Source organism: Lynx rufus, unplaced genomic scaffold, assembly GCF_022079265.1.
Source record: "Lynx rufus isolate CCGP_SWC_20201006 ecotype Redwood Valley unplaced genomic scaffold, mLynRuf1.p SCAF_8, whole genome shotgun sequence".
NCBI classification, from domain to species: domain Eukaryota; kingdom Metazoa; phylum Chordata; class Mammalia; order Carnivora; family Felidae; genus Lynx; species Lynx rufus.
In genome coordinates this window covers 13,819,394-13,832,827 of record NW_025814896.1, presented here as the reverse complement: position 1 = coordinate 13,832,827, position 13,434 = coordinate 13,819,394, and the positions used below count along the sequence as shown (strand labels likewise).

At 45.7% G+C, this 13,434-nt stretch overlaps 1 protein-coding gene across 1 annotated transcript; it reads right to left on the bottom strand.

The window, feature by feature from the left end:
• Positions 1-247: 247 nt before the first annotated feature.
• On the bottom strand, positions 248-7,817 carry LOC124503314 (histone H1.8-like). Its single transcript, XM_047068266.1, is given in 3 exon segments — positions 248-715; positions 718-887; positions 7,655-7,817. Coding segments are annotated over 3 exon segments (801 nt in total).
• Between the last annotated feature and the right edge of the window lie 5,617 nt (positions 7,818-13,434).

Sequence of the window (13,434 nt, the reverse complement as noted above, 5' to 3'; positions counted from 1 at the left end):
TACGTGTATATGTGTGTATATATACACGTATATGTATATACACGTGTATATATATGTATACATATATACTCATATAGATATATGTATACATATATATATACATACACATATATATTTTTAGGGAAGAGAAGGCTTTATTGATAAATAAGTTACAATGAAATAGATAGAGTGATGGTTTGTTGGGGAATAAAAACTCAAGCAGAATCTCAGTCTCTCTCCAGCCTGGCTCTAGCCTTCAGCTTACAGGTCAATGTGGGTGAGGAGGCCTGTGTGGGCATGCTGGGCCTTCTGGGCCCTTGGGGGCCTCTGTCTTCCTGGCCAGGTGTTCAGGCACTGTCTTAGACCCACCGCCCCTAAGAGGAGCAGCAGCCTTGACTCTGGGCCCCACGTTGGCCCCTTGGGCAACAGCCTCTTTAGGGACCTCGCTTTCCTTCTTTTTGGCTGGAGAAGCGTCACTAATCTTGCCCTTGGGAACCGTGGATTTTGAACTCTGACTCCTAGCTTTTGTGTTCATGTGGGCCTCACCGTCTTGGCTTCTCCTTGTGCCTTTGACCTTGGACTTCCCACTGGAGCCAGGGGCACTAGGAAGGGTCTGGCTGGCCTTGTCGGGCTGCTGGGAGGCCTTCCTGGCCTCACTCAGTCTTGCCTCTTGGTCTTTGGTCTGGCTGCCTTTCTTGGCAGCCTTCTCGGCTGCACCTGGTTTGGGAGAAACCTTGTCCTCACCTCTCCTGGCTTCATGGGTCCCCTTTTCACCCCACCTGGGTTGGGAGGGTCCTTCTTTGCCTCCGTTGGTTGTTTGGGGCCCTTCTCCTTGGCCTCACCAGGCCTCCTGGGGGCTGTCAGGGTGGATGTCTTCCCTGGTTGGACTTTCCTTTTGTGCTTGGGAACTCAGTTAAGCTGCCGGAGGCCCCAGCATGGGGCTCGAACTCACGACCCCAAGATCAAGAGTTGCACAGTCCACCGACTGAGCCAACCAGGTGCCCCCCAATAAATATTTATTAAAAAAAAGAAAAGGGGGTTCCTGGGTGGCTAAGTTGGTTGAGCATCCCACTTCGACTCAGATCATGATCTCGCAGTTAATGGGTTTGAGCCTCGTGTCGGGCTCTGTGCTGACAGCTCAGAGCCAGGATCCTGCTTTGGATTCTGTGTCTCCCTCTCTCTGCCCCTCCCCTATTCATGCTCTGTCTCTCTCTCTCTCTCTTTCTCAGAAATAATCCTTAAAATATTTATTTATTTAATTAATTATTTAAATTTACATCCCAGTTGGCTAGCATATAGTGAAACAATGATTTCAGGAGTAGATTCCTCAGTGCCCCTGACCCATTTAGCCCATCCCCCCTCCCACAACCCCTCCATTAACCCTCTGTTTGTTATCCATTTTTAAAAGTCTCTTCTGTTTTGTCCCCCTCCCTGTTTTTTATATTATTTTTGCTTCCGTTCCCTTATGTTTATCTGTTTTGTATCTTAACGTCCTCATATGAATAAAGTCCTATGATATTTGCCTTTCTCTGACTAATTTCACTTAGCCTAATACCCTCCAGTTCCATCCACGTAGTTGCAAATGGCAAGATTTCGTTCTTTTTGATTGCCGAGTAATACTCCATCGTATACATATACCACATTTTCTTTATCCATTCATCCATCGATGGACATCTGGGCTCTTTCCATCCTTTGGCTATTGTTGATAGCGCTGCTATAAACATGGGGGTGCATGTGTCCCTTCAAAACAGCACACCTGTATCCTATGGATAAATGCCTAGTAGTGCAGTTGCTGGGTCGTAGGGTAGTTCTATTTTTAGTTTTTTGAGGAAGCTCTGTACTGTTTTCCAGAGCGGCTGCACCAGTTTGCATTCCCACCAGCAGTGCAAAAGAGATCCTCTTTCTCTGCATCCTCTCCAACATCTGTTGTTGCCTGAGTTGTTAATGTAGCCCTTCTGACAGGTGTGAGGTGGTATCTCGTTGTGGTTTTGATTTGTATTTCCCGGATGATGAGTGATGTTGACACATGATGTTTTTTTCACGTGTCAGTTGGCCATCTGGATGTCTTCTTTGGAGAAGTGTCTATTCATGTCTTTCGCCCATTTCTTCACTGGATGATTTGTTTTTCGGGTGTTGAGTTTGATAAGTTCTCTATAGATTTTGGATACTAACCCTTTATCTGATATGTTGTTTGCAAACATCTCTCTCATTCTGTTGGTTGCCTTTTAGTTTTGCTGATTGTTTCCTTTGCTGTGCAGAAGCTTTTTGTTTTGATGAGGTCCCAATAGTTCATTTTTGCTTTTATTTCCCTTGCCTCTGGAGACGTGTTGAGTAAGAAGTTGCTGTGGCCAAGATCAAAGAGGTTTTTGCCTGCTTTCTCCTCGGGGATTTTGGTGGCTTCCTGTCTTATGTTTAGGTCTTTCGTCCATTTTGAGTTTATTTTTGTGTCTGGTGTAAGAAAGTGGTCCAGGTTAGTTTTTCTGCGTGTTGCTGTCCAGTCTTCCCAGCACCACTTGCTGAAGAGACTGTCTTTATTCCCTTGGATATTCTTTCCTGCTTTGTCAAAGATTAGTTGGTCATACGTTTGTGGATCCATTTCGGGGTTCTCTATTCTACTCCATTGACCTGAGTGTCTGTTTTTGTGCCAGTACCATACTGTCTTGATGATTACAGCTTTGTGATACAGCTTGAAGTCCGGGATTGTGGTGCCTCCTTCTTTGGTTTTCTTTTTCAAGATTGCTGTTCGGGCTATTTGGGGTCTTTTCTGGTTCCATACAAATTTTAGGATTGTTTGTTCTAGCTCTGTGACGAATGCTGGTGTTATTTTGACAGGGATTGCAAAAATTTTTTTCTTAAATAAATAAAAAAAAAAAAAAAAGGAAAAGAGAACCCCAAGGGTTATCGCCTCCATTATCAGGGTACCAAGAGAATTCGCTGAACTATATTTAAGAAATGTTTTAGGTCAATAAAGTAATAATAATGACCATTGAGGGAAGAACAATCATAATATTAAATTAATAATACTCATCGAGTACATTATTAGTGTGTGGGTTCCATCGCTGTACAAAGACTGAAAAAAGAACAGTAGATTTTCATTTCTCACTTAATGGTCCATATACTCTATGAGGCCAACAGCTCTGTGGGTGGCTCTAACTTGTTGCTCAGTATCTTCAACATGTGGCTTTCACCAGAAGGACCAAGACAGCTGCCTCAGCTCCCAGGAGGGAACAGAGAGGCAAGGCGCTCTCTTTCCCTTTCAAGGTCTTGATCCCAGAAGGTGCCTGCAGTATTTATTTCCACTCCCATCTCATTGGCCAGAACCTTATCACGTGGTCGCATTTGGCAGCGAGGAAAGCTGGCAAATGTAATCTTTATTTTGTTAAAGTTTATTTATTTTGAGAGAGAGAGAGAGAGAGAAATTGTAAGTGTGAGTGGGGGAGGGGCACAGAGAGAGAGAGAAGTGGGGGTGGGAGGAGAGAGAATCCCAAGCAGGCTCCACGCTGTCAGCACAGAGCCCGCTGCAGGGCTCAATCCCACGACCCTGAAATCACGACCTGAGCCCAAATCCAGAGTTGGAAGCTCAACCCACTGGGCCACCCAAGCGCCCCTGGCGAATGCGATCTTTAATTGGGCGGCCCGGGGCTTCCTTCCGGTCACGTCTGGCAAAGATGAGTCTGTCCTGATTACTAGCAATGCAAGTGCACATTTTACATTTACACAAATAGTCTTGTGTCACGGGGTTCATTTGGCTTCTTTTTTTTCACTGCATTTGCAAGATCGATTCATGTCTCTATGAAAAACTAATCCCTGCCTTCCAGGGGCTTTCCCAGACTGGGTGCATCAGGCATATTTAACCAATGCACTCCCCTAGCGATGCGCCCCCACCCCTGCCTTCACTTGCACCTTCTGCTTCTACATGTGTCATTGCCATGGGCATCTGCGTGCACGTTTCCCGGGGACCGAATGAGCTGTTCTGTGGACTCCATCCCCAGGAGAGGAGGTGCCTGGTCATGGGGACGTGGGTGGCCCGGATGGCTGGGTTGCCTCCCACAGAACTGCTCCCAATCTTTACTCCCACCAGCTGTCGCGGGGGTTTCCGTAGTCTCCCACAGGTATTTTGTTCATCTGTGTTACACCTGGAGTTGGACATCTGTTGTTTTTGCCAGGCTATATCCATTCTTCCTTATTCCGGTCACTGGACCCTAGGTTTCTTTTGGGGAACCATCGCTAATCTCAGCCCACCTGATTCAGATGGCTGTGGCCTTGCTGTCTCACCTTCTAGTTGATATGAGTGGGCACTGGCCAATCAGAATCTTGCAATTCCCAGTCATTCAGGTGAAGGCAGGTGACTGACGCTAAGCCAAATTAGAGCCAACTCAGGACTTTTACTGGGACTGTCGGGGGAAAGGTGCCCTCTTTCCCTGGGAGTGTCTAAGCCGGTAAGTCAGGAGCTGCTGGAGGCCATCAGTGCTACTGTCTCAGGGGGAAAGCTGCTTGAGGGTGAAGTCTTTACAGAAGAAAGCATCTGAAAGATGACTGAATCGTGATGTTGTTGTGTGTGCCCCTGGAACCAACCATGCCTGAAGCAGGCATACAGTGAAGCTTATAATTCATAAGCCAATGAATTTATATTGTTTTTTTTTGAAACTTTATTTTTATTTTTATTTATTTTTCAGTATGTGAAATTTATTGTCAAATTGGTTTCCATACAACACCCAGTGTATTCTGTTTTTTTTTTTTAAGTTTTTATTTTAAGTAAACTCTATACCTCACGTGGGGCTCGAACCCACAACCCTGAGATCAAGAGTCGCACACTCCTCTGACTGAGCCAGCCAGGCCCCTCTCATTTTCTGCTTTTTAAATTTTTTATTATTTTTTAAAAAAACTTTTATTAAAAAAAATTTTTTAATGTTTATTTATTTTTGACAGAGCACGAGTGGGGAGGGGCAGAGAGAGAGGGAGACCCAGAATTCGAAGCAGGCTCCAGGCTCTGAGCTGTCAGCACAGAGCCCAGTGCGGGGCCCGAACTCATGGACTAGGAGATTATGACCTGAGGCGAAGTCAAACGCTCAACCGACTGAGCCACCCAGGTGCCCCTAATTTTGATTTTTTAATGTTTTTGTTTGAGAGAGAGAGAGCAAGCTGGGGAGAAGGGCAGAGAGAGAGAGAAAGAGAATCTTAAACAGATTCCATGCTCAGTATGGAACCCAACACAGGGCTTGATCCAACGACCCTGGCATCATAACCTGAGCTTAAATCGAGAGTCGGACACCCAACTGACTAAGCCACCCAGGCACCCCTATGTTTTTTTTAAGTAGCCTCCACACCGGCATGGGGCTTGAACTCAGAACCCTGAGGTCAAGAGTTGCACACTCCACTGACTGAGTCAGCCAGGAACCTCATTCTCTGCAGAAGCCTATTTGAGTTGGGCTAAGGAAAGCCATGACCAAGAGAATTCAGACTAACTATCCCACTGCCAAGCACATAGTAGGTCACAGAAGAAATGTTTGTTGAATGAATGAGTCCATGTGTGGGAATAAATAAGACATCAGAAATAGCCACCCAGTGTTATATGCCCCCACGAGTTCTCCAGGATTTCAGATGAAATAGTACTGGGGAGTCCCATTAATAAGAAAATGGGGGGGCGCCTGGGTGGCTCAGTCGGTTAAGCGTCCGACTTCAGCTCAGGTCACGATCTCACGGTCCGTGAGTTCGAGCCCCGCGTCAGGCTCTGGGCTGATGGCCCAGAGCCTGGAGCCTGCTTCCGATTCTGTGTCTCCCTCTCTCTCTGCCCCTCCCCCGTTCATGCTCTGTCTCTCTCTGTCTCAAAAATAAATAAAAGTTAAAAAAAAAAATTAAAAAAAAATAAGAAAATGGGCCTCAAAAAATCCCTTTTTTTAAATTCAAATCTTCAGGCTAAGTAAGATATATGTAAGCTCATTCACTATAGTTTATTTTTGTTCCTTTCGCTTCCAGACAATGACCAATTGCTTCCTCGTTAAACGAGGAAGGTATCTGAACCCCCCCCCCCCCGTTGTCCCCCTAGAGGGATGGAAATGAGACGAGCAGGTATATGACTTTCTGTTCTGCAGCTTTTCCAGGGATGTTTCCCTTTGTGCTTGTTTTTTTTTTTTTTTTAATTTTTTTTCAACGTTTTTTATTTATTTTTGGGACAGAGAGAGACAGAGCATGAACGGGTGAGGGGCAGAGAGAGAGGGAGACACAGAATCGGAAACAGGCTCCAGGCTCCGAGCCGTCAGCCCAGAGCCCGACGCGGGGCTCGAACTCACAGACCGCGAGATCGTGACCTGGCTGAAGTCGGAGGCTTAACCGACTGCGCCACCCAGGCGCCCCTCCCTTTGTGCTTGTTTTTACGAAGAGTGTGGTACTCAGAAATCCTAAGAGTGAGCACATTAGTGCCATCCATTCTTTCTATGTGTATTTATTTATTTAAATAATCTCTACACACAATAAGGGGCTTGCTTGAACTTGTGACCCCAAGATCAAGAGTCTATGCTCTTCATTTTTTTGTTTTAGAGAGAGAGAGAGAGGCCCCAAGCAGGTTCCCCACTGTCAGCACAGAGCCCAACTCGGGCCTCGACCCCAGGAACCGTGAGATCATGACCTGAGCCGAAACCAAGAGTTGGACGCTCAGCTGACCTCTCCTGGCCTTTGGATTTTTTTAAAAAAAGATTTTATTTGGGGGGCACCCGGGTGGCTCGGAATGGAGCCTGCTTGGAATTCTCTCTCCCCATCTTTTCCTCTCCCCCACTGGCATGCTCTCTCTCTCTCTCTCTCTCTCTCTCAAAGGAAAAAAAAAGAAAAGAAAAAAAAAAGATTTTATTTTTAAGTAATCTCTGCACCAAACGTGGGGCTTGAACTTACAACCGCCAAATCAAAAGTTGCATGTTATACTGTCTGAGCCAGCCACGTGCCCCGTGCCTTTGGATTTTTCGCTCATAAACAAAAGTAATACATAGAGAAAAAAAAAAGTAATACGTGTAGTTTATTTTTTTAATGTTTATTTTTGAGAGAAAGAGAGAGAGCGTGAGTGGGGGAGGGGCAGAGAAAGAAGGAGACACAGAATCCAAACAGGCTCCAGGCTCCGAGCTGTCAGCACAGAGCCTGATGCAGGGCTCGAACCCACAAACCGTGAGATTGTGACCTGAGCTGAAGTTGGACGCTCGACCAACTGAGCCACCCAGGCGCTCCAATAGTGGAAGCTTCTTTGCTCACTCTGCAGCAGTGCAGGAGAGATTAAAAGTGCCTGACAATTGTCAGTGGGATGTCCAAGTCCCTACAGAATTCGGGGATCCCTGTATAGTCCTGAGTAAGAGGAGGAAAAAGCCACCTGGATGATACAGGTGTAATTGGCCCCTCATGGCACTTAGGTGACTTGGGTGGTCCCTTTGAAGACCAGCCTCTGTGATGGGAGCCTGGAGGGGAGGGTCTGATTTGTTTTTATCTCTATTTTTAAGCCCCAAATTTCCAATTCATTAAAAAAGAAACCTGGGGGCACCAACTCTCAAGGAGCCCATTAAGATTTGACTTTGGGGAATTGGCTTTTGAATTGCCAAGCAAAATGAAATCATAAATATAATTATGTCATTGCACTGTTGTGTCTAAGTAGCATAAGAAATGAATCTGTGAGAGTTGGGGGGGGGGGGCTACAAACAGCAGACAACCTGATTCAGAGTGGCTTGTATTTTCTCCCAAAACAAGGAATCTGGAGTAGGTAGCTGCTGTTGCTGGTTGAATGGTACCAGGGTCAGGTGCTCTGTGATCCCCTTGGCCTTCAGCTCACGGTGCAGCAACATGGCTGCTGTAGCTCCAGGCATCGTGTCAGTGTTCAAGGCAGGAAGAGGTAGGGGAGGGGCTGGAGCCAGTCGCATCTGTCCCTTCTATCAGGAAACGAACATATTCCTGGAAACCAGCTTCTAAAACAGGAGGAAGAGGAGAGTCAAAGGTTGGGAGCAGTTGCTGGCTTAGCCTGCTGGCTGGCTGTGTCCGCCACAAGAAAACTCAGAAAACCCACGGTGTTTGGAACATTGAAATCTCTTGTCCTTCCTTCGGGTTTTGCACCTAAATGATGGACGCTGAAATAATTTTTCATGTCTGTGTACGCCCACAGGAGACCTAATAGTAATTCACTACGTGAGTTATTAAGGGTTATTAAAATGCAGTATTCATGAACTAAAATTAGCCAACTTATCCACACCCGTGTTCTGCCAAGTCCATCTGGCTAGCACTCAGTGCTTGATGGCCTTGCCTTTGCATAAGTAGCTGAAATTCGTACAATTTAAGGAAAGGACACTTTGTTCTTGGTGTTATCTTGAATTCGTTATGGTTCTCAACAGCAGCTTCTATTTCCTGTGGACTAAAAGGTACTACACCCCATCGCGGGTTGAATTGTGCCTTCCCAAAAGGTATGCTCAAGTCCTAATCTTCTGCTTGTGCGTGTGACCTTATTTGGAAATAGGGTCATTGCAGATGGAATCAAATTAAAATGAGGTCACTCTGGATGAGGTGGGTCCTAATCCAGTGACTGGAACCTTTATAAGAAGAGAAAACAGACCTTCGCGCGCTGCTTATGGGAATGTAAAATGGGGCAGCGGCTGTGGAAAACGGTTCGGCCCTTCCTCCAAAAGTTAAATATAAAATTACCAATTTTACGGTAATTTTGACCATACTATGGAATTATGACCAATTCCACTCCTAGGGATAGACCCCAAATAATTGAACACAGGTATTCAAAGAAATACCCGCACGAACAAATGTTGGTGGCACCACTATTCACGAAAGCCAAAAAAGGTAGAAACAACCCCAATGTCCCTCAACTGATGAATGGGTAAACGGAAGGTGTTATATTCGTACACTGGCCCATTATCCGGGCTCGAAAAGGAAGGAGGTACTGATACCTGTGGATCAAGTGTGGATGACCCTTGAAAACACCACGCGAAGTGAAAGAAGTCACACGCCTCCTGTAGGACGTCGTTGGTATGGAGTGCCCAGAATGGGTAAATTCACAGGAAAGGAAAGCTGATTAATGATCGCCAGAGGCCAGAAGGAGAGAGGCATGGAGAATGACACAAATAGGCGCAAGGTTCCTTTTAGGGTGATGAAAATATTTTAGGCCTAGGTGACGAGCTAGGTAGTGGTGATACAACGCTACGATTGTGCTAAAGATCACCGATGGTTAAATTTACGCCATGTGAATTTCACCTAAATTTTAAAGGAGAAGGAGGAGCAGGGGGAGGAAGGAAAGAAAAAGAAAGAACCATGAGAGTTATTGCTTGCGGCCATATGAGAAAATCCTTATACATTTCTATATGGTTACAGCCTTCGGGCAGGATCTTTTAACATTTTTTTAAAGTTTTATTTATTTAAGTAACTTCTCCACCCCGTGTGGGGCTCGAACTCACAACACCAGGATCCCACGCTCCACCAACTGAGCTAGCTAGGCGCCCCAGTATCTTTTAACATTTTTACGTTTCTACGGGATGGCTTCCATTCTTACGAACCGATGGATATAGGTGAGGGAAGATTTACGTGGTATCATTCACAGTGGCAAACATGGTGAACAAAGCAGGTGCCTGGCTGGCTCAGGCGGTTGAGCACGCGACTCTTGATCTCGGGGTGGTGAAGTCAAGCCCCACGTTGGGTGCGGAGCTTACTCAAAAGAAAAAAAATCAAACAAAAAAGGATTTAAAAATGGCAAAGCAAATATTAATCCTTAGGGAGTGGTTGAATACATCATGGTACAGCCACACCACAAAATAGAAGCACCCCCCCCCATACTATATTGCACAATCACTGACGTGCTTTTTGCCAGGTGACCTGGAGGGATTTCTGATACTGTTAAATGAGAAAAGCAAAGTGCAGAAAAATGAGGATAACATGATGTCATCTATATAAACTCCTGTGTATTCAGTATAAATCTACATGTGTCTCTATGTGTGTTTGTGTATCTATCTGTGTCCAAACACACAGGGGTACATGACTTCGTATAAAATTACGTATACCCCTATCTTTATAGGGGTATATGAACTAGAGGCGAGGAAGGGAGAGGAAAAGGAGAAAAGGTGGGAGGAGGAGCTAACCAGAAAAAAGGAAGAGAAACAGGACGATTTCCCTAGAAAAGGAAACCCGCCCAATACATACGATATGGTCACCCTTATGATTGTATGCAAAATTATGCACGTGTGCATAATATGCACGTATAACACTTTCAATCATAAACTTACTTTTAATGCATTCTAATGAATCAAACAGAACTAAACACAGAATTAGAATTACTATTGCCTTGGCTTCCTCATTATCAATTAATCCGTGATGCCTCGTTCGTGCGGAATGTAAAGCTGCATATTTGCATGAACGATGTTTCTGGTGTATAATTTGCCACTTATCTGGCATTATAATATGTATGCGTTCGGATTCAAGTATGAATTATTCAGCATCTCCCCCCAAATATATCCCGAATCTTCCATATTAATTTATGTGATTAAATAATTAATATAAGTGCTTACAGCATCCCTGCCCCCAAAAGAAAGAGCATTCAGTCTTCGCCTCCTGGGCTACTGAGGTCCTCAAAGGAGATGGCCTTTGCCCACTGGTTTCCCCGGACTTCTATGACGCGGAGAATGAGCTAGGAGACAGAGGGGAAGCTATGGAGCAGATGTCTGTATTTTTACCCGCTGAGCATTCGTCAAAGGGACCACCCCACCTACATCGCCATTCCATTTGGTTCCTCTAGGTCCACGTCTGGGATCAACTCCTGCTGTGGATGCGCGCCACGGGCCTACCCAATCAGAGGACATTATTCATCTGGCCACTGTGATTGGCTCAGGGCTGGACACATGACCCGAAGCTGGACCAATCAGAGGATTCACTAACTATCCCGGGCTGCTGAAACTGTCAAGGGCACGCTCCTTTCTTGGAACTGTCTTCGCCGTCGCACGGAGAGAGGCAAGCGCATCCAGGGACAAGCAGAGCAGGAGGGAGTGAAAGATTCTGGTGACCAGGTTCTGCCAGGGGTGGAAGACGGAATTACTTTGCACATTTTATTTCAGTGCTTCAAGTCGTAAATAGTCTCCCCAACTTAAAAACATTTTTAAACTCAGTTTGAGTGTGATTCATTCACGGTTGCAGAAGGGGTCTCAAGTCAAGGGGAGAAAGGATGAAGAGCTAGACCAGTAGTGTTCAAACCTCGATGCGTAACACCTAAGCCTTGGTGCCTCAAACACAGATTCTGACCTAACTGGCTGGTGGTATGGCCTGGGCATCCAGGTTTTTAAAAAAGTTTTATTTATTTATTTTGAGAGAGAGAGAGAGAACTCCATTAGGGGAGGGGCAGAGGGAGAGAGAGAAGGAGAGAGAGAATCCCAAGCAGGCTCCAAGCTGCCAGTGCAGAGCCCAACGCGGGGCTTGAACTCATGAACGCAAGATCATGACCTGAGCCAAGATCAAGAGTCAGATGCTTCACTGACTGAGCCACTCAGGTGCCCCCCAATTTTTTTTTAAGATTTTATTTTTGGGGCACCTAGGTGGCTCGGTAGGTTTAGCGTCCAGCTTCGGCTCAGGTCATGATCTCACAGTCGTGAGCTGGAGCCCCACCTCGGGCTCTGTGCTGACAGCTCGGAGCCTGGAACCTGCCGTGGATTCTGTGTCTCCCTCTCTGCCCCTCCCCCATTCTCACACACACACACACACTCTCTCTCTCTCTCTCTCTCTCTCTCTCTCTCTCTCAAAAATAAATAAATTAAAAAAAAAAAAAGATTTTATTTTTAAGTAATCTCCACACCCAGGGTAGGGCTCAAACTCACAACCCCAAGACCAAGAGTCGCATGTTCCACTGACTAAGCTAGCCAAGTGCCCTGGCATCCAGATTTTTCTAAACTGTCAAGATGTGCAGCCAAACTTACGAATCAGTCAGCCAGGTTAGGTGCTTCTCCTTTTTCTTTCTTTTTAATGTTTGTTTATTTTTGATAGAGCATGAGCAGGGAAGGGCAGAGAGAGAGGGAGACCCAGAATCCTAAGTAGGCTCCAGGTTCTGGGCTGTTCGCACCAGAGCCCGACGTGGGGCTCGAACCCACAAACCGTGAGATCATGACGTGAGCTGAAGTGGGTTGCTCAACCGACTGAGCCACCCAGGCGCCCCGAGAACCTCTCGTCTAACAGGTTGAGAGGAGGGAGGAGAAGAGCTTAGGTGAGGGGGTGAAGGCAGGGCTTGGTAAACCAGGTGCTGGAGCCGTTGAAAGGCATGGGGTGGGGGTGAGGGGAGGCCAGAAAAGACAGGGACTTCTAATTAGTATTGCTGGGAATTTCTTTCAATGTTCTTAAGAGATACGTATGGGAAATGCAGTTCCTTTTTAATGTCTTTTGGCTGTTGAACTGTTTCTTTTTTTTTTAAGTTCATTTTAAAAATTTTTTTAGTAATCTCTACACCCAACGTGGGACTTTAACTCACCACCCCGAGATCAAGAGTCCCATGCTCCACTGACTGAGCCAGCCAAGTGCCCCTGTTGAACTGTTTCTTGAATATGACATCTCCAAGGCTAAACCCACATGGGTCTCTGAGTTTGTGAAGCTTTGCAATTGTCCAGCTATTCTCCACTGTTGTCACTTTTTTTTTTTTTTTGGTCCGTGAGAAAGTGAACACGGGTGAAGGGCCACGGAGATTTTGCCCCATGGAGTGGGTCACAGTCCAGAGAGTTAGCTTCTGTGGAAATGAGGAAGTTGAGGGGTGTGGTGGAGCCAGAAAAAATGGTTTACCCTGCAGAGACAATATATTTTTTTTAATGTTTATTTATTTCTGAGACGGAGACAGAGCACGAGGGAGGGGCAGAGAGAGCAAGGGAGACACAGAAACCAAAGCAGGCTCCAGGTTCTGAGCTGTCAGCCCAGGGCCCGATGCGGGGCTTGAACTCACAAACCGTGAGATCATGACCAGAGCCGAAGTCGGTCGCTCAACCGACTGCGCCATCCAGGCACCCCTACCCTGCAGAGACAATATTAATTGATTTAGCACCCCAGCAAGTACTGTTTTGTATTGTTTGTGGTACTTTAGTTCTTCATCTGAGTTCTCTCCAGACTCGTGGCACATTCATCATGGGCAGGAATCTTGGGTTCTGGTTTTTTGTTTTGTTTTCCCTTTATTCTTTCTTTCTTTAAATATTTCCTCAACATTCACCATGTGTCAAGCCCTGTTTGAGGCTCTGAAGATACAGCTACAAATCAAACCAGACCATAGCAAAGATAGCTGGTTGATGGCTACTAGCCGTTTTCTCCCTTCTTTCTTTAATAATAGAACTCATGAGTTTCAGCTGGCACAAGATTGTCCAGTTGATGACTACATTTCTGAGCCTTTTTTTTTTCTTTTGGATCTAAGTGTTCACGTAACTGAGCTCTGAGATGTTCGTGTGAGTTTATGTGAGATGTGAGCAGAAATGATGTATG